This window comes from Lampetra planeri, chromosome 50, assembly GCF_965212315.1.
Source record: "Lampetra planeri chromosome 50, kcLamPlan1.2.h2, whole genome shotgun sequence".
Taxonomy (NCBI): domain Eukaryota; kingdom Metazoa; phylum Chordata; class Hyperoartia; order Petromyzontiformes; family Petromyzontidae; genus Lampetra; species Lampetra planeri.
The window spans coordinates 2,635,108-2,659,020 of NC_136156.1; the positions used below are offsets into that span (position 1 = coordinate 2,635,108).

The 23,913-nt window shown below is 47.5% G+C and overlaps 2 protein-coding genes across 6 annotated transcripts in view; one reads left to right on the forward strand and one right to left on the reverse strand.

Moving 5' to 3' along the window:
- The window catches only part of UST (uronyl 2-sulfotransferase), a 137,066-nt gene extending 129,155 nt beyond the window's left edge, over window positions 1–7,911 (forward strand). Inside the window, exon 8 of the mRNA XM_078616225.1 lies at window positions 1,718–7,911. Coding sequence (XP_078472351.1) covers window positions 1,718–2,253 — 536 coding nt within the window. The 3' untranslated portion in view covers window positions 2,254–7,911. The remainder of the gene's footprint in view (window positions 1–1,717) is intronic.
- Window positions 6,932–23,913, reverse strand: part of KDM1A (lysine demethylase 1A) — a 31,745-nt gene continuing 14,763 nt past the window's right edge. For 3 of the 5 annotated variants that reach the window (XM_078616220.1, XM_078616222.1, XM_078616224.1), the window contains 11 exons: window positions 19,900–20,042; window positions 18,962–19,052; window positions 17,389–17,523; window positions 16,517–16,590; window positions 15,964–16,090; window positions 15,143–15,275; window positions 12,569–12,756; window positions 11,658–11,772; window positions 10,705–10,832; window positions 10,062–10,208; window positions 6,932–8,922 (listed from right to left, as the gene is read on the reverse strand). In XM_078616220.1, coding sequence (XP_078472346.1) covers window positions 8,764–8,922; window positions 10,062–10,208; window positions 10,705–10,832; window positions 11,658–11,772; window positions 12,569–12,756; window positions 15,143–15,275; window positions 15,964–16,090; window positions 16,517–16,590; window positions 17,389–17,523; window positions 18,962–19,052; window positions 19,900–20,042 — 1,440 coding nt within the window. In that variant the 3' untranslated portion in view covers window positions 6,932–8,763. The remainder of the gene's footprint in view (window positions 8,923–10,061; window positions 10,209–10,704; window positions 10,833–11,657; window positions 11,773–12,568; window positions 12,757–15,142; window positions 15,276–15,963; window positions 16,091–16,516; window positions 16,591–17,388; window positions 17,524–18,961; window positions 19,053–19,899; window positions 20,043–23,913) is intronic. The other 2 variants (XM_078616221.1, XM_078616223.1) reach the window with 1 other exon arrangement.

Sequence of the window (23,913 nt, forward strand, 5' to 3'; positions counted from 1 at the left end):
TGTTTATGGTTTGTAAATATCCTCCTTAAAAGTCGGAGCCCGTCAGGCGTCCCACTAGGAATGTACGCCCATGCAACTATAAAGGCGCAGCCCTGCAATGGCGGAATGGTTCTCCACTGGAGGGAGTGCCAAAAAACCCCTCCCGGAAGTGCCCTAGCCTGCTCTTCCACGTAGGCATCTTCCACGTTGGCCGGACCTTCTTTGAAGAGGCGAGAGTTACCCACACTTCACCCCAACACTTGTGATGTGTATCGGTCGTTGTCCCTCCCCCACCCACACACCTCCGATTAGCAGGGTTGTCTGTGTACGGTGCGAAAGAAGTTCAGCGAGCAACCAGCTGGTGGTACCCTTTTATACTGCGAGGTGGGCAGAGGCAGAGTGGTGGGGGGGGGGGCATTTAAGAAACTTGCACCATTGCTTAAACCGCCATGACAGGAGTTCGAACCGGGGACCTCTGACATTGTTGTCATGTCGTTGTAACTTTCTGACCCGGCGCCTATTGGACATCTGTGAAAAAAGAGCATTATCGCTCATCGGATTTCTCCGGCATGGATAAAGATTCTGATCCTGAGATTGCAGGTCTGGCCTGCTGACCATTTGCGCACCGCACCACCGTCCCACGTTCGCGTACTAATTACGAACGGTCGGGCACGTACACTTGCGTTTAGACGTAATGTTGTGCCTCTCTCGAATTTGCCATCCGGTTGATTTGTTTTTTTATTATTCCAGATCTTTCGATAGACTGGGTAAGGATTAGAGGGCATAGCAACGTAGACAACGTGCTGAAAATAATTGATACACGGAAAAGGTGGAAAACTCACGTATGCAATTATTATTTTAGGATAACCCATGCTCGATGAATTTGAACACATTACAATCCACTTCTGATAGCTGTTGTGGTATCCACTTCACATAGATGGCCACACAGCAAACTTAATCGTTCACTTGATCTCTTTTATAACCGTGGCAAATTGTTAATCTGCATATTCAGTCGTGGCCTGCTTTCAGGGACAACGAGGTTTTGGAGGTTATCAGGCCTTTCCAGGACATGCCCCAATTTATCTCCGCCGTCATTAATCGTGCGATGTTTCATAACCGTGGCAAATTGTTAATGATGGTGGAGGCAAAGTATTTTCAGCTTGTGCATGATTAAGTGTTCCAAGTGCACAAAGCGGTGGAAAAAAATGTCGTTTCCCTTGGTCTAAAGTCGTACAAGTTGCCGACTCACGGCTCGTAAACACCGCGATCGTGCACAAAAAAGCGTGGAACAAACACAAAACGGAAATGTTTGCAAAAAACCAATGGAGAGATGCATGCTTTGGAAAAAAAAAACACTGGGAGACCGAAAAGGAAACACGTGGATTTAGAGAACCTATACAAGTTCATTAGACATCATTCAAACTGTTAAGGAAGGCGGGCTTGGCCACTGGTCAAGCAACGATGGCAGCCAAAGAATGTGAATCATCCGAGAAGACGATCAATTGGCTCGTGCGTTGATGCTAGGTGGACAATTACATTGCAGGATCGAGAGAGGTGGGGGACAGCTTGGGGGGGGGGGGGGGGCCTGATCGTGGTCGATGGCGATTTGCTTACACCGGGTGCAGCGACGAGAGCACCTCGCGCGAGCGTGCCCTCGATGCCCAAGCGGGTCCGCTGCTATAACCGTGCCGCCCGTTTGACGTTTCGTGTTCCCCGCCACCACCACCACCGTCCGCAGACTACTTCGGCCTGGGCAACGGCACGAGCTCCCTCAAGAAGCAGCTGCCGTCGCGGCGCGCCTTGCAAGTGCTGTACCAGAGGCTCGGCTACGAGTACGACTTCTACTATTTCGTGCGCGACCAGTTCCACCTGCTCAAGCGCAAGCTGGGCCTCAGGGTGCCGCGGCGGCCCAGGCCACAGGACGTCACGTTGCCTCCCGGGGCGACGCGCCTCTTCGCCGACGAGACGGCCGCGGTGGCCGTAGGGGCGACGGCGACGGCGGCGGCGATGGCGGCGGTGGGAGGAGGAGGAGAGGCGGCGACGGGCGCGGTGGCGGCCAAGGAGGAGGCAGCGGCGCCCGAGGCCCGTGCCCACGAGGGCCAGGACTCGGCGAGGGAAAGCGGCGGCGTAGGGGAGGGCACGGGCAGCCGAACGTCGCCCGTGGCGCAGGGGGCTCTGGTCCTGCGCACGTTAAACGAGGATGGGGGGGAGGAAGGCGACACCAACGTGGACGTGGACGTGTCGCAGTGGCTGCGGGAGAACTACCGGCGCTGACCGCCGAGTCCGTTCCGCCGGGACACATTTGCGTTTTGTTTTATGTTCTGCACAGAATAGATGGGTTAATTTGGTGTACATATACTGGAGTGACGAGCGAGTGGTATTTGCGAGCTATTTCAATCGTGGGTGGCTTTCGCTTTGTGTGATGATGCGAACATATTTAAGAAGCCTGAGATGAAAAAAAAGCCTATACAGTTATGAAAGTGATTATTTACCGATGTTAGTTTCGCTAAGTTTTACGACACTCTATGAGTGGTATTTTGAATTTTAACTCATCAGAGATTCTTAGCCGACGTGCCGTGGTCATGACATCTGTCGATTATGGCGGGCAATCACATCTCTGAAAAAAGAAATCCGTTGATCTTACATCCTGAATTGAGCAGATTAAGTTGTGCTTTTGGTGTTCGTTATGAAAAACATTGTTCAAAGGGATTCAATACTCACGCTGACACCATCGTGCATATTAATTCACCATCCTAATAGACTAAAATAAAACTAAACTATTTCATATTTTACCCGGTAAGGCCCTATGAGCTATACAGTTCTTTTTCAGATGCGACCAGGCCACAAATGATAGCTCAACGAAGTGGCTTATCACATGGAAATTTATAGCAGCCAAATACTCTAAACGCGTGATTCTAAATACAGGGTGGGGGGGGGACTGGAGGACCCGGAGAAAAATCCACACGACCACAGGGAGAGAGAACTGCAAACTCCAAATATACAGCAGACGTCATGGTCGGTATCAAACCCACAACCTCCTGCATACTAGGCGAGGTAGTTAACATCTCCCATCCTTGTCCACGCATGTTATTTCTTTGAAGGCGTGTCGCACGGACTTCAGTTCCGTTTATCCTGGGCGACCAATCCCCTAGCGATCGGGCCCAAGTGGAATGTGCTCCCGTTGTGAAATATTTTAACGTTGTAATTAGCAAACTCCAGCGGCGAGTAAAACGGTGGGCCCTGCACCCGCCTAGCCCCACAGCCCAGCTCGCCATGCCCACACATCAAAGCCAGCACAGAAGCCACCCGCTTCTTTGGCGGGATGGAAAGAATTACCAAAGTGCGTCATTGTCTGTTGGGGGGGGGGGGGGGAAATAGTACGTCACGGCGTAATTTGCCGGCAAAGTCAGTTGTGCGCCGGTGTGGCTCAGATTATAAATTGTGACGGCGATGCAATTTGCGCCGTCGACCAAATTGCCCAGGATGTGCCCGATGTCAGAAGCTAAGCCGGTTTGAGCCCTGGACAGTGCTTGGACGGGTGACCACTGTGCAAAAGGCTGGTTGTCATCGGCTTCAGGGATGTGTGGTGGGCAGCAGAAGGTAGTGCAGCAAAAAGCCATCGCTGCGTCGTGATTTTATGCTCAACCCGTACTGAACCAGCGCGGTGAAGAATGGTCTATTAACCCCCCCCCCTCACCCATTCTACAGCCCACATGGCATGGGGAGGCCATCATTCGGAGGTGGATTAAGGGCTGTACTTTGCAACGTAACTCTGCGTGGTGTGGAAGTGCAATGTGTGTAGATGCTGTCAGTCTGGAGTTGATGTGCCGATGGGGTGAGTGTGTGAGTGGGTTTGGTGAGTGGGAGGGGTGGGTGTGTGAGTGGGGTTGGTGAGTGAGAGTGAGAATGGTGAGTGTGTGAGTGAGAGGGGTGAGTGAGTGAGTGAGTGGGGTTGGTGAGTGAGTGGTGAGTGTGAGTGAGTGTGAGTGGGGTGAGTGGTGAGTGAGTGGGGTGAATGAGTGGTGAGTGTGAGTGAGTGGGGTTGGTGAGTGAGTGGGGTGAGTGTGTGAGTGGTGAGTGAGTGGGGTTGGTGGGTGAGTGGGGTGAGTGAGTGAGTGAGTGGGGTGAGTGGTGAGTGTGTGAGTGGGGATGGTGATGAAGAGTTTCCGTGTATAATGGCGGCTACTCAATTTGCTCTTCTGACGGATGTAAGAACGTACAAGTATCACGGATTATTATAATTATTTCACGGAAGATATTTACTTATACAGCACAATTTACATATTTTGGGAAATGCAAACCTTGCAAGAGACATTCGTTGACTGCATATTATGAATGCTTTTTATAAAAGCTTTAAATGAAAATTGGCTATGAAATAAATATATAAACGATAATTTTAATGAAACTACTTAGAACCAGGTACTGTGTAATCTTCGTTTTCTTGCTACGTTTCCAGGAGTATCAGTTTCTCCACCCCCCCACCCCTTCGCTTGCCATAAAAATTGCGATAGAACCAAGGGAATTCGAAGGTGGTGTGGGACAGGTTTGGTCATGGGGGAGGCCCAAGGGAAGAAGCAATGGCAAAGAAGCAACTGTGGTGGCCGTAGAGCAAAACGACCCAATGCTGCTTCGGCCACACTCAAAGAGTCCAAGAGCCCAAATTCGAATTCGTGTCCCGTGCCAGATGAACCGTACGGCGTGACCCCGGGGTCCCGTAAGCCCCCGGCTCTCGCATGAACTGCGTTGCGACGTCATTTTATGTCGAAGGCGGACGACACGGCAATCTATTCCTCTCGACGAGCTCTACACGGTGCGCTAATCAAATTTTTGTTTATTCTGCGTATTCGTCCTCGCCGCTACGCTTGGACACGATACAACTGAATGATCCGCGCCAGGCGGGTCGCGGCGTTTGTTGTGCGCGGTGGGACGGAGTCGCCAAAAATCTATAAATTAATTACGATTTTGACTTCCGTTTATTTGGGACCACGGTATCCCGCCATAAGGTGCAGTTGTCACCGTCGTTAAAGAAAAAAGAAATGTGCAGGAAATTTAAACAAACCGCTCGGGGGTAAATACCGATTCTGCATGCATGTACCATGCCGTAGCCAAACGTGCTAATGGAAGGTGTGGGGGAAGGGCAACACTTAATCTAAACAAAGACAGAACAAAGATCCCCCGTGGAGCCTGAACATACTGTTGGGGCAAGTGATGTTAGCGAGCACCAACACACACACGCACAAAATCAATGTAATTACACTGCTCACACTCAGTCGGGCCTGCAGATATTAAGACAGCCACGAGCGGGGGGATGGCATGCATCGCTGTCAACCCCATACGGTGTACCCGTGTTCTTGTACAGGGGAATTGGGTTTTCAGGTCTATACGGCGTACAGCCGTTTTAATACGGGCACATTTTTTTTTTATATTCGTGTTTCTCCCTTGTGATGGGACTTTGTAGGATGAACTTTGAGATGTATAAGGGCACGGGGTGACCCAATAAGGGTCTGAATTGGTGTGTAATAAGGTAGGGCACTGATAAGGGGTTAACAGCTATGGACATGCTTGGCTGTTGAAGGGGCATTTCGCTTTTGTTACCGGCCTGCCAACACCCACCAAATCACGATTGCGGCATGCACCGAATTGCGCCAAGGCAAAGGAGAGCGGCATTACAGTTGGCAGAGATTAGCGATGGAAATGTTTGTCAATTCAGTATTTGTTTTTTTTTACTTTTAGTCGACGCTGACTTACGAGTGGAAGCGGGACGATGACGACGACGACTATCCACCGGGCACCCGAGATTATTGAGCAACGTTTTTAGGGACAGAGGTGCAACGAGGATGACCAAAAATGGCAATTGGCTATATTTGTACGTAAGGTGTCACTTCTGATTGGCTAAGAAGATATTAAATGCGAGGGGGGAGCAAAATTTTACGAACAGTGAATGACATTTTTTGACTGCTTTAGTCAAACCAGACGAAGGGAATTGCTCAATTAAATCCACAGGACTATGGCTCGCCCGACAGTTCCATCACGTTCTTTGACTTAATGACTTGAAATAAAAATCGAAGTTAACACCGGGCAGTCGCTCCGGCACAGCAGTACATTCCTGCGTACACTTGGGAGTCATATAACGCAGAGAGCAATGCTACGATATTGTTTAACGTGTGTGGACTGACCACCGGAACCAAGTGCACTCTCTCTCTCGAGATGTTGTTGTGTTCTTTCGAGCGAGCCTCTCCAACTGGCCTCCTGGGGGTGCATGGTCCACACCACCCTTCTTCACCTTGCAGTTCCCATGAAAAGATCATCCGTAATTTCGGGCCGGTGGGGCGAGCGCTGTTCATATAAACACCGACGACGGACAGCCAACAACCATTGGCCACCAAGTGGCGTTGGCCTCACCGTGTCGTTTGTGACAAGATTGGGTGCCCTTTGACGCCACGCCAACTGGAAGGTCACGGGAAGGGCCCTGGTGTTATGCACTGGCCACGCTCTCACGACACATGTAATACCAGACCCATGTAGTCTCATCTCACGAAACGGCGAAGTTCATCATGCAGTAAAGCTTTCAAATGTAAAAATGTGCAATGGGTGGTGGCATGTTCAGACACTTAGCTTTTGGTAGAATGTTTAACGATAGAAATGAGCCGCTCAGTCTTCTCTAACCAACGTACAGACAAGATGTTGTGTATTTGTCATGACTACAAAGCTAAACAGTTCCAGTTTATTTTGTGTATCTACCGTGTTTGTCCTGGGACTGCGCGCACTGGATTCGGTGCATTGAAACGCGAGGAACCAGAGCTATGGTGCAGAGTAATATGGAACAGATTGTGTATATATAAAGCTCTCCCCCACCCAAGACACACAGTAGATGCCAAATAACTTTGCTGTTTGGCAAAAAATCTGGCATGATTAAACGATAAGTTTCCCAGATATAAACCACTTCACAAACTTTCCATTTCATTTTTTTATTCTTTTAACATTTTATAAAATATATACAACAATTCTGCCACAAGTCGGTGCCAAAAATGGTTGTTCTAACTTGAAACAGAAAATTCCAGCTCCGATAATTGAAAATGAATGAAAAAAGTTAGCTCTCAATACCAAAAAAAATATATACATTGAATGCTTTAAGGGGTGTGCTGGTTAAAGAATAATGGTCGATTGTGCAAAGCCAAGTGTGATGTTTTGTATCAAGGCAAGAAAACCCCAGACTGTCATCAATATTGAAATGAAAGTGTACCAGACGCAGCTGCAACTGAGACGGGGTTGTCGGGCCATCGATTCAAATTTTGTCAAACAAACAGCTTTGCACATCCGAGGCAACACAGAATAATTTCTACAACTTTGCCCTCATTTAATCGCGACGAAAATAAAATCATGCGTCGCGTGGTAAAGGGCCAATTATAATTCACTAAACAAAAGGCGTTTTCTTATTCACCAAATCAAATGAGGACTGTTTTTTTATTGTAAAAACATGGGATTTGCCAGCTAACTGATGAAAAGGTGAAACTTTAAAAAAATAATGGGCTTTATCTTGGAGCGGTTTATCAGAATTCTTTTGCGATCAAGAGCAAGGGTCTCAAGTAATGCAATTATTTACGTCCACTCAGAATTTCATACAACAGTAAATGTTAATTTAATTGTCTTGAACATGTGGCGTTTGCTCGGTATCTTTGCCTCTGTGTATAGAAGCAGCCGATATTTGTTGGTTTGCTAAACTCATTGAAACTTTTACTGCTTCCCCACCGACTTGGGTCTTCGTTTCAAACACCTGTTCTTTACCTTGCTATCAAACCGGGATATCGTTGACCCAAATCTGCGGCGTTACATTCATACGTGACCGTCTGTATGTAAATGTTATACGATAAGGCATATGTAATGTTTACATGTCGTGGTTCTCCTGCCCAGTAAAGACAGCAATGGACCAAATCATGGGTTTTTGAGGTCCGTCCGTGTGTGTGTTGAACCTTACGAAAATGTTACTTTGGATGGCAATTCACTGCACCTCCACAAAAGTCTCCCAAGATCGTGGCCAAACACGGCCGGACGCCACTGCATCTGGCCAACGCTTTCTACAGTCTCAAAGTTTTGACATACAAAAGGTAAAAAAAAAACACATTGCTCTTCCTGGACAAGACAAACACACATACAAGTTAAAGGTCAAAATAATTTTGCTCAGCACCGCATACACCATTGGATGCACAATCCTATGAAATGTGAAATTATATTTTGCTTTGACCTTGCAGGTTCACCAAGTGTTTGGTTGCCCGACATTTGTAAGTGAGGCATATTTCATTTGACTTAGCAAAGAAACCTAATATACATTAATAATTCACTTTTCTTATTCATGTAATTTTAATTGTGCATTCCACACGTTACAATGCAATGGCAAGAACATTATTTTTCGGGGGCATTTGGGAGGGGGGGTCAATTTGCATTCGCACATGTTCTCATAAGTGGCAGGGTTGAGTGGGGTCACAATGCAGGCAGTACAAGCAGCTTTAACACCACACCATCCCAGCAGTAAAAACGCAACAATTCCATCATCTATTTTCTCTTTAGAGCGTGCACGGTGAAAGCCACGAGGCAGCACAGCTGTTCCCTCTCCCCCGTTGCCCTCCTTGTCTAACCTAAGCGTCAACCTGAGTCTCAACCCTTGCCAACCGTGGCACTTGCCAGCATGTTCTCGAATCCGTCAGCGGTGTGTCGCGCCGATAGGGACCCGGTTTTCCCGAGCGAGCGAGGGCCAAGTAACACGTGGTGGTGCGCGCTGGCGGGGCGTCACTGCGTGGTTGGCGTGCGCGGAGGAGTGTAAGGGGCGCCCAGGAACTGGTCGGCGATGCGACCGGCCTCCCGCAGGCCGCTGAGCAGTGCTCCGTGCACCGTGGCCGGGTAGTTCCTGATCGTGTGCTCCCCAGCGAAGAAGAGCCGGTGTATCGGCTGCACAACAAAAGGTCGAGAGGGAGGGAGGGAGGGGAAGGTTAAGTCCATTGATTTAGGAACCAATGATAATTAATGATGAACATCAGTATCCGGACATTCAGCAACTTGCATATCCACCCGATAATAAACCAGCGGCCGGTTGCATAAACGATGTAGGTGTCATTTCCCTTGCCCGTTGATACTGGTAGGAACCACCTGGTTCCACCAGCCCACAGGGGATTATTGTGTCCGTCCGTCGTGCATCCAAAAATGGGAGGGGTGGGGCTGGGTGGAGAGGGGAGGGGGAGGGTGGGGAGGGGCTGGGTGGGGAGGGTGGGGCTGGGTGGGGGGTGGGAGGGGTGGGGCTGGGTGGGGAGGAGCTGGTCACCCCGTGGTGCCCTTATAAAACTCAACGTTTAACCTACTCACGCCGGTTTGTGCCCGCCCCCTCACAGTCGGGCATATTTGCGGAATACACCACGCCGCCGTTGACCCTGGCCATTGACCGAGCAACCCAACGTTCCTACCAGCTCCCTCCGCAGGAATGTGTTTAAGCATTGCAGCAGCAGTGGAGGGAAACATACTTAGGTGTTCCCTGCAACTGGCTATGAAAATATGTATTTAAATTTATGGGGGGCAAGAGGGAGGCAACAGCATAAATTAACAATAGTTTGAATTCTATGCCACCCTAAATAAGCTGTGTGTTTTGCCCGATAATTTTTCCATTGTGCAAAACTAATTTCCCTAACATGCTCATTATATAAAGTACATTCTTTAATTATGCTAATTGACAGACATGATAACTGAGCCTTTGTGGTAAAATTTCAAAACTATGCACCATTATGCATTTATTTACTTATTTCAAGCGAGATTGAAAGCCGTTAACTGATAGACGCACACCCTTCCATTAATAAGCAGACCATGCAAAAACATCCGGTTTGTGTGCTCAATTTCTTTAAGATCTATGCCCAGGAAAGACAACTATCAGTCCATGCAGGCACCACATCCGCCCCTGCTCTCACCTGACCATCAAACCCCCACAAAGTAAAACATCGTCTCGACGAACCAACCCGTCACGGTTAAACGGGCCGCGACAAAACATCCGATCGACACCGCCCGACCCACCCACACCCATAGCCCCCTTGAGAGACGCTCACCTGCGGACTGCCGGGCAGGGAGGGCGGCGGGGCGATGGGTTGCGCCATGAGGTCGTAGTCATTTCCGTTGGACCCGGCTGCCACGTAGGAGTAGGAGCCGCGTGCCCATGGGTCCGCACGCCACCGCGTCACCACAGTCTCCTTCGGCTGCGGCGTCCAACGGAAATCGACGGCACGGTAAGCGGATGCAGGGTCACACGCACGCACGCCGTCGAGCCGAGGTCGACACATCGCAGCAGGAGAGTCGTCATTACGTGGGACAGAGGTTGAAAGACTTTTTCTTTTAGGAGGGGCATCCTTGGGAGGTAGCCTTACAACAAATTGTCCGGAATGCGCCCGGGTTTCATCACATCTCGGAAGATGGGCACCGTGCATGACGGGTGTGACAGGATGCGGACTGCGGGGCAGTCTGGTGTATAGCAGAGGGCAGCAGAGAGATGTAAATCATCTTTAGACTGTAATGCTACGTTCACACGTCTATGCTCCCTGCTGAGACACAGATATACCAGGGGGTGGGGGAGGCACCCCACTTCTAAATGAGCCCAATATTTAATAAAGGCTGGGTACGAGGGTTCGTTGCGACACCTTCCCTTCTCCCCATCGTTGCCGAGGGCTGGGTTGGACTCCCGGACGGGGCGTGTACCTGCGGTACGGCGCTGCTGCCGAAGATTCCTTTGAGCACAGCCATCGCCCGAGCCACGATTACGTCGTCGCTCACGTTCTCCATGATGCCAGCGGCTTCCCCGGCCACCAGCGCCAGCAGGATGGGCGCTGCGGGGGGCCGAGGGGGGGCGGGCGGGGGGGCGTTGGAGAAAAAGACGGGTCGGGGTCTCGTCGTTACCATTACTGATTGCAGAGTGCTGGGCACGCACCGCCGCATTGATTTATCATCAATTCCATCAGGGCATATGGAACTGATGATAAATCAGCGTGCCATTGATTCATGGAAGGTGCTCAATTCTTTGACAAGTGTACACAAAACTGAATGCACCATCACCATCCCAGCGTGGATAACACAAAAAATATCAGGCTAAGTACATACAACGCCACCGTAGCATTTTGTGAGCATTTCTCCCTTACCACCAAAGTTGATCAGATAATGTCTCTCTAAATTTAACGTCCTCATCGGTGAAGTTTATACCCAAGTAATTAGTCACTTCATGATTTTACGAATGATTATCTTCAAAGTGTTTGCAATGTACGTCGATTGCGCCAATCGAAGAGCAACTCGGGGAAAAAAAACTGCTCAACATCTGTCGAAACGAGGGGGGAGGGGGGCTAGAGGCCACCACAGCTTTGTCCAATGCCTATTTACAGTGGCATGCATTGTGCTCGCTTAAAACACTCACTTGTTACACTCGGGCGTGCGGTTAGCGGACACATTTCACAGTAATGCGCACAAATACCAACGTTGGCAAATAACATTGGCAGCCAGCGCGCGTGTGTCTGGGTTCGATGTTGGTTACGTAACAACTGTGTTCCTTAGGCCGAGTCGAGCGCCTCTATTCTCCGGAGGCACTTACTAATACGGCACATGTGCTCAGTGTACATAACCCAGTGGCCTCCTCCCACTCCTCCCCCTCGCAGGCACAATACCTTTGTAAAGGTTCCAGAAGAGGAACAGCTCGCCGCGGCTGGCTGTCGTGCTTCCCACGTGGCCAAACAAGTTGACGTTCAGGTCCCAGAACACGCGGTCAAAACACAGCACCACCTGCGGGCAAAAACCGGAGGCATGGGGTGGGGCCCCAGGTTTATTCCGAGCAAGTTGGCAGCCGAGTGTGAATAGTGAAGCTGCTACCTACGTATGTGTCTACATGCACATGCCTTTCGTCATCCACTACTGGACGAGGGCTTTAGCCACGCTGTGTTTTTTTTTTACTAAGTCGTCACCCACTGCTTAGTGTGGGTTGGTGAACGTAGGGGCATAGGAGAGTTCAACTATGGCTTATGCTGCACTGTCCCAAGGCAAAATACTAAAATGTTTTTATTTTACCAAGTAAGGCACACTGAGCTACATAGCTCTTTTACAGACGCGAACCTGGCCAAAAAATGATAGCTCACTCAACCAAGTGGCTTATCATGTGGAAGTTTATAGCAGCCAAACACTGTAAACGCGTGTTTTTTGAAAATGTGGAGGAAAAAACCGGAGGAACCAGACAAAAATCCACGTGACCACAGGAAGAACACGCACACTCCAAATATACAGGCATCAGGGTTGTAATCGAACTCACGACCTCCTGTATACCAGGCAAAGTAGTTAACATCTCGCCACCACAGTGCCCCAGGTCAGAAATCCAAAGCCCTGCAGAGCAGCCCACAACAACTGTTTGATGCATGATGGTTGCCAATCCAAGCTTTACCCCGGTTTAAAATCCTGCCTAGCTCGACAAGACCCACAATGTGCACTATCCACTCAGCCGGCCTGCCAAAAAATGGATATCAAAACGACAACTAACAACGCCACAAACAACGCAAACACCAACGGCCAAGAGAGCGCGGCGGCGTGCCTTGTTGAGGTTGCCGAAGCCCATGCGCTGGATGGCGGTGGTTTTCCACTCGGGCAGAGGGGGGAAGAACTGCACAGCCGGGGGCTGCTGCTTCAACACTCCGAGCGGCAGAGTGCACAGCACGGCGTCGCACTTGTAAATGAGGCTCTGCGAGCTGGAGCGCGTGTGCTGAGTCAGCACCTCGCAGCCTACACACAGGGGACACACACACACACGTACGCGCACGCGCACACACACACACACACACAAAGATTCTCATTACAGCCTTAACAAAAATGTGTCGGGGGCAAGTGCTGTTAGTGGGCACCGATGAAGGCCGGCACGGCACACGGGGTAGGTGGCCAACACCACGCCCGACCGCTTTTGTCTCCGTGGTGGCGATGTTTTTAAACACCGCACCAGGTAGTCATTTGAGGCTGAGTCGACCTAGGGGCCCAATCTCACAATATAAGCACTGCTTATACATTACCCATAAAGGTATTTAAAGAGGGAAAGGTCTACAAATGCAAAGCTGTGTTATCTCAATATTGTTGAAACATGTTCCACAACTTCATCATCATCATCATAAGCTGCTGGATGAAGGCCTCCCCCCCCATGTCATCACCAACTTAGTTATGGATTATTTTATATTTGGAGAATGTTTTGCCCATGATAACACCTGGTATCTGAGCAGCAGCAGCAGCAGCAGCAGCAGGAATATGACCATCACCTTGGTGTAGACTTAAGCTTAGCAGTAAGCTTAATGACCACTTTGCTACCAAATTCGACCCATGCATCAACCACCAGGAGTTTGCATTGCAGTGGGATGACGGTAGAGGTGACCTGCAAGCTATAGTGGCAAGCTATTGTCACAGTGAAAGTTTCACAAGATTAATCCAATGGAATATAAAATAAAAATACTGAACAGCATAATGATGGGGGGGGGGGCTAAGCTAATTAGCACAGAGGCCACTCACAGCCTTTTCTGCACTTAATGTAAATTTTACCGCGTTAGCAATGAAAATGCCATCACTGCATTTGCTTAGCATTACAATAGGGGTCAGCAGACACCCGCACTCGGCTAGCTTAATTACTCATTTTGCTTTAACGATGAGATCAGCATATTAGCTCACAGCAAGAACGACCGCACTTTAAATTAATATTTTCAGATCGTTGCAAATGCAACACGCCGTTAGGGGGCAGGTGGTGGGGGGGGGGGGCGAGTGGTGGGGGGGGGGGGTCCATGCTGCGTCAAAGGGAATATCAGATGAAGAATGAGCACGAAACAAGTGCGCTGACAATGTGGGTTGCCCTGACCGGCTGCTGAAATTAAACTCAAAAGGGTTCATTGCTCGTGTCGGGGTCTCGGAAAAGATGACAAGCATACACACTTTGCTTTTGAACAAGAGGTTAAGCAACAAAGGACGTTCATCAAGTCAAGGCTGAAATAACGGAGGCTTGTTTCAACAATACCGATTCATAGGTATAAACTAATTGTAAATAACAATGAGGTCCAGTGGCAGTAACTGTTTTTTGTTTTTATCAAGATGCGGTTCTACGTTACAATACAATCATTTAACTTTTTAATTGAATGAATGCATATATTTTTTACCTTCTCACGGTCCGTTCGATACTTGAGGTCTACTGAAATAAAACTGCTCATATGTAAATTCAAAACTGTCAAAATGTTAACCTTATTTAAAGTTTAGCCAGTTTTCTCAGGGCCCCAAAGTACAATCTCCGACTATAAAGGCAGTCAATCTCTCTGCTGGCCATGTTGCCCCAAACAAGAGCTGATGCCCAAAACGTCAGCCTGATGTTATTAAAAGGCTGTGTTATTATTATTTGTGCCTGTACACAATTTACTTGAGGCAGGACATGTCGCTCGGAGTAACGATGGGCGAGAATAACAACGGAGTGGTGGCCGAAGGAGGGACCTCCCTCCGATGAAGTCGGCTCATTTTCAGGTGGCCCGGTTGATTGTTCCATCACAGGACCGCGAGAGAGATGGCAATGACAGTGGACCTCATTGCGCCCGTTGCAGACAGAAAGACAGTGCCTCCATTTTTTTCTTAACCCTTTGAAACTTGGGCTGAAAGCGTGAACGCGTTAGCTCTGTCAGTCCCGCCTCTGTAATGTGGCGCCGATGCACAATATTGGAAAAGTCGCTTAATAATGTGTTGCGGCATAAGTCTGCTTGGCTCGAGTGCGCTTGTAGATGAGTGAGATCGAGTGGGAGCGAGCGAGTGCGTGAAACTAAACTATTTTTAACTAAACTTTTTATTTTATTAGGTAAGGCCCACTGAGCTATATAGCTTTTACAGAAGCCACCTGGCCACAAATGATAGCTCAAAGAAGTGGTTTATCACGTGCAAATTTATGGCAGCCAAGTACTCTCACCGTCCGTCGATTCTAAATGTGGAGGGAAAACCAGAGGACCCGGAAAAAAATCCAAGCAGCCACAGGGAGGAACACGCAAAATCCAAATATACAGCAGGCGTCAAGGGTCGGGATCGAACCCACGACCTCCTTGCATACCGGGCGCGGGAGTCAACATCTCCTAGCCACCACGTGAGCGAGCGAGCGATCTCTCACCGGCCGGGGTGTACTTGACTTGGCGCACGGCGGTGTTCAGTTTGATGTCAAGTCCCTCGGCCAGAGCCACCGGCACGCACGAGTAGCCATTCCGCACCGTCAGGTGGCTCCCAGAGAACTCAAAATCATCGTCCTGAAATTATAGACGCGGATCTTCCTTTAACAATTAAAGCACAAGGATTTGTATTTGTTTGCCGCTTAAAATGCCACGGCATCTCAACGCGCCGTACAAACGCACCGAAAGTGCATTTACACGTCAGGGCACAATAGGGGAAAAGATAGAGAATAGCTTTGGTTGTAATAATAATAGACCACGACGTTTCGATCGCAACGCAAGCAATCGCCTGATGACAATTGCGATCGAAACGTCGCGATCTATTACTTTTATACCCACGTGACTTTACCGAAAGAACCAAAGAGTATGGATTCCTGCAGTCACGAAAGCTTCAAATCAAGATTGATAGAACATATATTAATTATGTTTACATGCATACATGTATTCATGCACTGTGAAGCTAAGTTCGATTTGAATCAATGAATTATTGTCGACGTATAAATTGCAAATGTTTGGACAATTGACAAGAAAATGGGGACTTATCCAATAGTACCTTACAGAACATGATAGAAATAACAAAGCAATAAGGGGATAACCCAAGATCAATTGGATGGCAAATTTGATAGCTTGGACTAATAAATGGGCACACAGAACCTGACAAAGACTGCAAAGGACAAAGATGGACAGGGTTGACAGCCGGGGCATCGGTGATGATGATGACGGTGATGATGATGACGATGATGATGAGGACGATGATGTCACTTACCTGGTCCCAGTGCTTCAGAGACAGCGTAGACAGTGGGGTCGCATTCGCAAATTCCAAGTTAGCGAAGTGCCAGTCCAGAATCTGACGGTCCCGTGAAGACAAGTACACGTCGCTGCGGAGACACAAACTTAGACCCATCATACGCATACTGATTACAACTAGCTGGAACTATTACGCAATGGCCACAAAAAGCATCGCTCGGAGCTCGTTTAGCAAGCAGGCCCTTTTTGTTAATACTGTACACAAAACTCATTATCGTGTGTTGTGAAGAAATATGGGTAATAGCGCATGTGAGCAAAATTCTGCTCTGTCGCTGCACATATACAATAATGTTCTAGTCCATCAGCCTGTTCGCTTTCCATACCAATGTTATAAAACAGCGTTTGTACAAACAAGCACGCAAAACGCATGCAAAACTCCGGACCGGTCAAATGCTGCTTATTAATATTGGTTTGAAAAGACACAAGACTGATGGACATTTTATTTATGTGTAGAGACAGAAGAGAGTTCCGCTTTTGGTAAATGTTGACCTTGGGCCCTGAAATTACACTACCTTGGTGGGTTTGCTTCCAACTCCTGCAGCTTCTCTTCCAACTTGATTTGCGACTCGGCCAACTCGTCATATTCCTGCAGAGAAACGAGCGAAGACAACCTGCAATGTTAGCATCATTCCACGTACGCGAGCGCCTAATGCCAAGTCACGCAACATCTATACAACGGAAGAGCACAGATGGTTGTTACATGGAATACACAGCCCAATAACAGATGGTATTATATACCCGTAGAGTCCTTGTCAATCAACTGTGGCAGATAAGGGCCACGCTGTGCAGGTCACGGGAGTTATTTTGACCAGACTTCACCACACTGGTCAGTGTGGGTTGGCTATGGCAGGGGATAGCATCAATGCGGGAGCGAAGAAGTAGTGTACAAACAGAATTTGCTGCACTGCCCTCTGCTGCCTACCAGGTAGCACCGCAGCCAACAGCACCGGCTCAAGCACTATCCAAGCTCAACACCACTTAGCTCGATTTGTACAGAGGCACGTATCGTACGGATAACAAATATTCATTTGAGCAGGCACGTTTTCTAACACACGTGAGACATCTATTTTTGGGTTACATCTTCCTTTGAGGAGTGTACATATGCAGGTTGAACTTCTTTCGCACAGTACGTAGCCAACCGTGCTAATCGGAGGTGAGGAACAACCAAACTAAACACAAAAAGCAGCTTTCAAGCAATGTGTTTTCAATCTAGATGATTTAAAAGTGCATAGCTCCCAACGGCTTCCTAATATCGAAAGGAAGAGCGTTCCAGACAGCCCGCAGAGAAGCGCATCCGAAAGCGCGCGATGTGGCGACCGAGCGGGGGCGGGGTGGGGTCGGTAGGGGGAGATGCGGCGACCACCGCCTTGGCGTACGGACATACCCTGCAGGCGGCGTTGAGGTCGCGTAGCTTGCTCTTGACGAGGAACTCGGCGGTGACGTCTCTCGGAGGCTTCACCTCAGAGGCCTCCTTCTGCTGCTGGTGCAGCTCCTTAATGCGCTCCTTCAAAGTCACCATCTGAACACAAAGACAAAGACCCCCCCCACGGTATAGCCTTAACACATCGTTGCGGAAAGTGCTGTGAGCGAGCACATCTGAACACAAGCAGCGGTTGACACGCAATGCTTTATGCGCAGCGTCTATATGTGTACGCATGTTAAGAGCCGGGCAACATTGGTCAAGGATGATTCTACTTCAATTATGTGTCACGTCAAATCCAGTATGAAGTATTAAAATAGAACTTACAATTTGGTACAAAAGCACATTATTATTGCGCAAGCACAGAGTCTAGTTTTCCCTTCAGAGCCAACTGGGAAAGGGAATGTTCTTAAGAGAAATGTAACATTCTTCTGTGTTCCCGACGTGTTCTGGGCAGAAAGAACCACTTCCGAACCGAGAATTTCCTCTTACAACATGCCATGGGAGTTTTTAAGGCACGTCTCACATTTCAAGCATTTAAATGTGGAATTAATTAGTTCCCATATCAAGTCACTGCCCCGAACACTCTCAAACATTAGTGGGCAACATTCACTTTACCGAGGTGCTGATGAGCCACGTTAAAGTACATTTTGTACGAAACTAATTATCTGATGGGTGCTCCCAGCTAATTAAAAGGTATCCACTTTAGCACAATGCAACAGGACGTGCGATTCACGAATGCAACACAACAGCAGAATGTTAATTGGCCATCGCATTTCATCTGAAATAACAGATACAAAATAAGTAATATTTTAAAAAAAACTTTCTTTTTTAAACACGCTTTAATGAAATGTACACTACTAGTAATGGAAGAACTCCACGACTCCAGGAAGTGGCCCCGAAACTTGCCATAACGTAAGAGACTGTGGTGATTTACAGCCAACGTCAGTTGAGCGTGGACAATTAGACCCAAGCCGAAACATAACACACATTTTTTTTTATATATATATTTTTTAATGATAGAATATAGTATTATCATCAGTATGACATAAGTATACCAAGTTTTCAGTCGATACCACATTGGAAAGTGTGTAAAAATTGAGTTACAAGATTTGAGGATACAACAACAGATAGAGTGAGTTAATAAAAAGCGTGTAATAAAAAGAGAGCTGCCCTGTTAATACCCAATGATTCTTAGCACCCCCTGCTTCTGCACCTACCCAGCCGACACCGTCGCTGGTGGAACCAGTTACTGGGGAACTGCAGGCCATGGTTTAGGTACGTCAGTCATTGGTGGAGAGGGCGGGGATTGTTTGGTGAAGGGACCACGTTGTCTCACTCTCACCGTCCCTATCCAATATCGTTCACCAGGTCTGCAAGGCTCGTAGGCTTCTTACCCGTGTGTCAAGGCACAGTGCAACAGTGCAGAAGTACTATAAAAGGATATACATATTCTGTTTATTTTCATAAAATTTGGCCAACAACATTTATAACAGTGTGTGCTGCAATGACAATTTCGCAGAGTTGCAACTCGTACCTTGTTCAGGAAGTCCTTGAGCTCCTCTTGGCTCTTGACGATCTTCTTCCAGTGCTCAATCTGCTCGTCCTTCACGTGCTTCTCTTGTAGCCTGCGTGCAAAGAGGCGCACGCAGGACGCAACGACATGAGACTCGACGCACCCCTCGGAACACACAACCGATAGACCAATTAGTCAAAAACTACCCAAGAGAAGGCGCACAGATGGTGGAGGCGATAACAACTGCACGTAGGCAGCTTGCAGAATTGTTTAGCAATAATGCAATGTTTAAATGCATTATGGGAAAACGACGGTGCCAGCACTGAAATTGCCTGCTCATGCCACCGCTGCCGGAAGGGTCTCCACTAAAGAAAGTTCCAAGAGTGTGTTGGCCTCCCTCGCACCTCTGATTAGCGCGGTTGGCTACGTACGGTGCGAAAGAAGTTCAACATACAGTAAAACCTTGGATTGCGAGTAACTTGGTCTGCGAGTGTTTTGCAAGACGAGCAATTTTTTTAAATAAATATTAATTTGATAAACGAGCGAGGTCTTGCAATACGAGTAGTACGTGTACGCTTTGTCTGCCGAGCGTCACGTGATCATAACTGATATACGAGTGCTTTGGATTACAAGCAAGTTTCCGGAACGAATTATGCTCGCAATCCAAGGTTTTCCTGTACACACGTTTCTACAAGAGAATCCCTCCGGCGGGTGTTTGGCCTGCTCTTCCACACTGGCCAGACTTCTCGAAAGCTTTGGGGAATACCCACAATTCATCTCACTGCACACGCCCCTGCAAGTTGACCGACTGCGGCGTAGCCATTCTGACCGCTCGGGTGGACAGAAGCGCAGGGATTTAAAGAAACCTATGGCACAGTTTCAACAGCCGCCATCGCCGGCAGCATGAACCAAAGCGTCCCGGCCGCGCCCTCTGAATCGCAAGGTCCAGCCGCACTCACTGTATCACGAGCTCCAGGGCCTGGCCGAGGGAGACGGGCTTTCCGTTGAGGAAGTTGAAGTCGAGGTGGTGGCTCAGGTAGGATGTCGCCTCGAGCAGGCGGTTGAACTCCCGCTCCACCATCTCGTCCTTCTCCTTAGGCACCTGCTTGGGATAACGGTGGGGGGGGTCATTTTCTCACTGCGACCACGCGGCGGGTAGCACGCGTCGTTAAACGACGGATAATGTAGCGGTGGCTCCTTCGCCGGAGCACCACCGCCGTGCGGGGAATCTCGCCCTTTTGGCTTTTTGTCAAAATTAACGGTGGTGTGGCGAGTTCAAATTTTGCGGGAAAACTTCAGCGCTACAGTGACCGTCATTACCGAGGGTTCGATTAACAGGGAACGAGAGGGTGCAACTCATTTAAGTTTTTTTTTTTGCGATGTGTCACAGCAAGATATTTAACTCATCTACAGCAGTCAATGTGTGTTGCTGTATGTTGCTGTATCCTTCCAAACCACAGCCTAATAATACACATTTACCAATTGGGACTCATTATATCCAAATTAACGTCTATCCGGTTGCATGGCTGGTTACGCTTTAAGAAATGAAAATAATTTCCTTTAGCTGAAGGACAGTGCCCTCCTGTTAATGCACCCCCGAATGTGGCAATGAGATGACAGTTTAGTGGACACAGGGCAGCCTGCGAGCATCATCTCTTTACAAAGCAATTCGAGGCAAGAACAGCGCACGGCGATGACGAATGGGGGAAGAAGAACAGGGAGCCTGAAATGGGCACATCAACAACAACAAAAATGATGGTGGAAGGTTCGAAGCGAGTAAAAAGTCAGAGTGAGGTATTGTGGAAAGCGTGCATGATTCGGATTGAAATTTAAATGCACGTGGGTAAATCTAACCACAGTTTAAACCCCCCCGTCCAAAATTTCACACGCACGCTCCGGTCGTAAAACGAGCAACCTGCAAAAGGCCAACTGGGATTGTAGGAATAAACAGTACTTTCAATAATGTGTGAAATATACTTGCCACGTTTGCTTGAAATAAATGCCTCTTTTGCGTGCACATCAAGATGCCAAAAGTTATGCGTATACTTTCAGAAAAGTAAGTTATGCCAAAAATGCTTATTTTATGGATTTTTTTTGCATATTGACCATAAGATTTTACAGGGGATCAGGTGGAATCTAAACAAAACAAATTACCATTCTTGTAAAAGAAAAATCCCGCCATAATTAACTGTGCCGGCGAGTTAAATCTACTGCAAAACGAAGTTGTTAAAAGTTTAAGGCAAATGCATTCCAAAGTTCAAGACTAAATGGTGCAGCTGAATTTCTATGTTATTGGAAGTACACAAAAATAACCACTTCACAAGCTTAACTCGATGATTAAAGTTCACATGAGGTGTGTGCAAAATATCTCGGGAACAGATCAAACCATTTACTTCTTAACAGCTGCTTAACATTTCCACAATACCTTCAAAACTAATGCAATAATTCACAATTTACTTTAAATCAAATGTACACAAATTAAAATCTCAACAAGGCAAATCAACCATGAGTCCAAATATTATGGATAAGAATGTGCAATGGGAAAAATCAGTTGGTTAAATATCAAAGCATTTGCATCTTGTGAAAGGATGGCACGTGTGGCACGTACGTCCCATATGATAGCAGAACGCAAAGAGAAGTTGTTGGAGCCATGCAGGTTAAAGATTGAACACAGCCTCACAGCCTAGAACGGTTGCATATCGCCCTTCGATGGGTTTTCGGCTTGTGCCTAATGTTATTCAGCACGATGTCCAACAATTTGTTTCATGTGCTGGGAGCTTCATCCGGAACCCACTTCCGAAGAAGCTCGCAGCACACGGAGAAAAACGTTGGACAAACCAAAAACACATTGGAGAGCTATAAAGCACAAGCGCGATAGCATATGCATTAGTAAGGGACGTGCCTGGCTCAGACATCATCATTGGGAATGTTTTCCTGTGCAGGTACCACGAGATCGTAAGTCAAGAGGATGCTCCCCCTTTCATTGACCAGTTGCACTATCGCTGAAAGAACTGCCATGCCATAATAGGGTTTTTCCCCTTTTTTCTGGCAACCGAAACCTTTTTACAAGGATTCATGTCTGCATTAACCACAATACTTGCAGTCAAAATGCAAACAAAAAACATACTATGATAATATATGCATTGTCCTTGAAATTGATTGGTCCGCACCAAGGGACGGCTTTCTTTTGAGCCTCGACCCAATTGGTGCTCGACTAGAGGGCGCCAAAAGGCGCACAGCTCAAAGACAATGCACTATCAAAGTAACGAGGGCTCGGGGTGAACATCTACATCATTAGCCCTCCTTTGCCAGTCCCCTTTTTTCTGGCAACAAAACTGAAACCTGTCATACCAGCAAGATATTCACAAACGTCGCAAATCCGTTTTGGGCAAATTTGTTTGTGCCACTGCTGGCAGAAGGGCCTCCACTAGAGGAAACTCTAAGAGAGCCTCCCTAGAGGATGGTTGTGGCCTGCTCATCCATGCTCTCCAATTGCTATGCCAACATATTCCTTCCACTCTGTTTGTGTCCATATATGCGGACTCCTGTTAATGCGACTCCTGACATTTCCTCAATAGCAATTTTTATCGCATATGAATAAATTTATCGCAGCTAAATATTATGGACTTTTAAAATTGTGATAGTTTATCAAAGCATTTAGATACATGGTTATCAATATGCAGTAGACTATCGGTTCTCCACGCAGTTTATCCGATTTGCGAATTTACTGCGTACCTTTTGACATAAATTAATAACTCATGGATTTTCCCTTAAGCCCAAATTAATCATCTAAAAATAGTTCTACATTGTTATTCTTTTAAATGTTTCTTACAAGTCACGTGCTTAAACCGAACAAATATGTGCTCCGGTTAATCCAAAATTCACGTGATCGCCTCTACAGCACAGTAGTTGCATCTTTTGAATAGTGAGTGGAGTCCGATTAATGTTGATAGGCGTGGCTCTGCCATCCACTTAGCAGGCAGTCTTCTGCGCGGGAGCAGGAAAGTGTTATCACTGAGCATGCTCATCGATCGGGCGATTGTATATTCGTGGTTTTTGGCATAGAGATTTTCAGAAAATGGATATTATTGATTATCCGCAATTTTTAATTATCCACGGCCATCCTGCCCATCATTAGCACGGATAATCGAGAGTCTACTGTAGTTTGCTGGGATTTGTCAATGTCTTTTGAAGACCTTTAAATAAGTCTTAAACAGCTAATTTATGGAGGCTCAGCGACAGATTTTCTCAGTTCCAACTGATTTTTTTTTAAGTCGATCACAAACCCTGGGGCCCATTCACATTGTGGGGGGCCAGGTACATGGTCGCTGGGAAGCGAGTAATCTCTTGGAATACGACCTCGTGTCACATCTGCGTGCGGAAAGACATGGTGAGCGGCATGAGATTGCAAAACACTGCAGCTCCGATCCAAAAAAAATGCTGCAACCAATCAGTAGCCCCGAAGCATAATCATAACCCCATGCCTACACATGCCCCCTGCCCCCCTTTCCCACGTTTGGTTATTATTTGGTTATTAAGCATGTAATGATTCACCCATGTGTTACGTTGCAATTTTGTCTGTAGTTTTTTTTTCTTATCGTCTGTCATTAGCCCAAACACAACATGAGTATATCATGTGCATTTCTTAATTTACAGCCCTTGCCCATCCACTACTGGATGAAGGCCTACCCATGTGGTGTCAGCCATGTGATGTTTTGACGATACTTCACCATACTGCGCAATGCGGTTTGGTGAAAGGGGTGAGCCCAAGACCTGTTCATATATCACTCGCCACTGATGTTGACCGTAGCCAGGATCAAACTCTGGTCACTTATACTATAATATATTATTTTTATTTTACCAGGCAAGGATCCACTGAGCTATATCGCTCTTTTTCATAAACGACTTTGCCACAAATGATAGCTCAAAGCAGTGGCTTGTCACGTGGAAATTTATAGCAGGAAAATACTCTA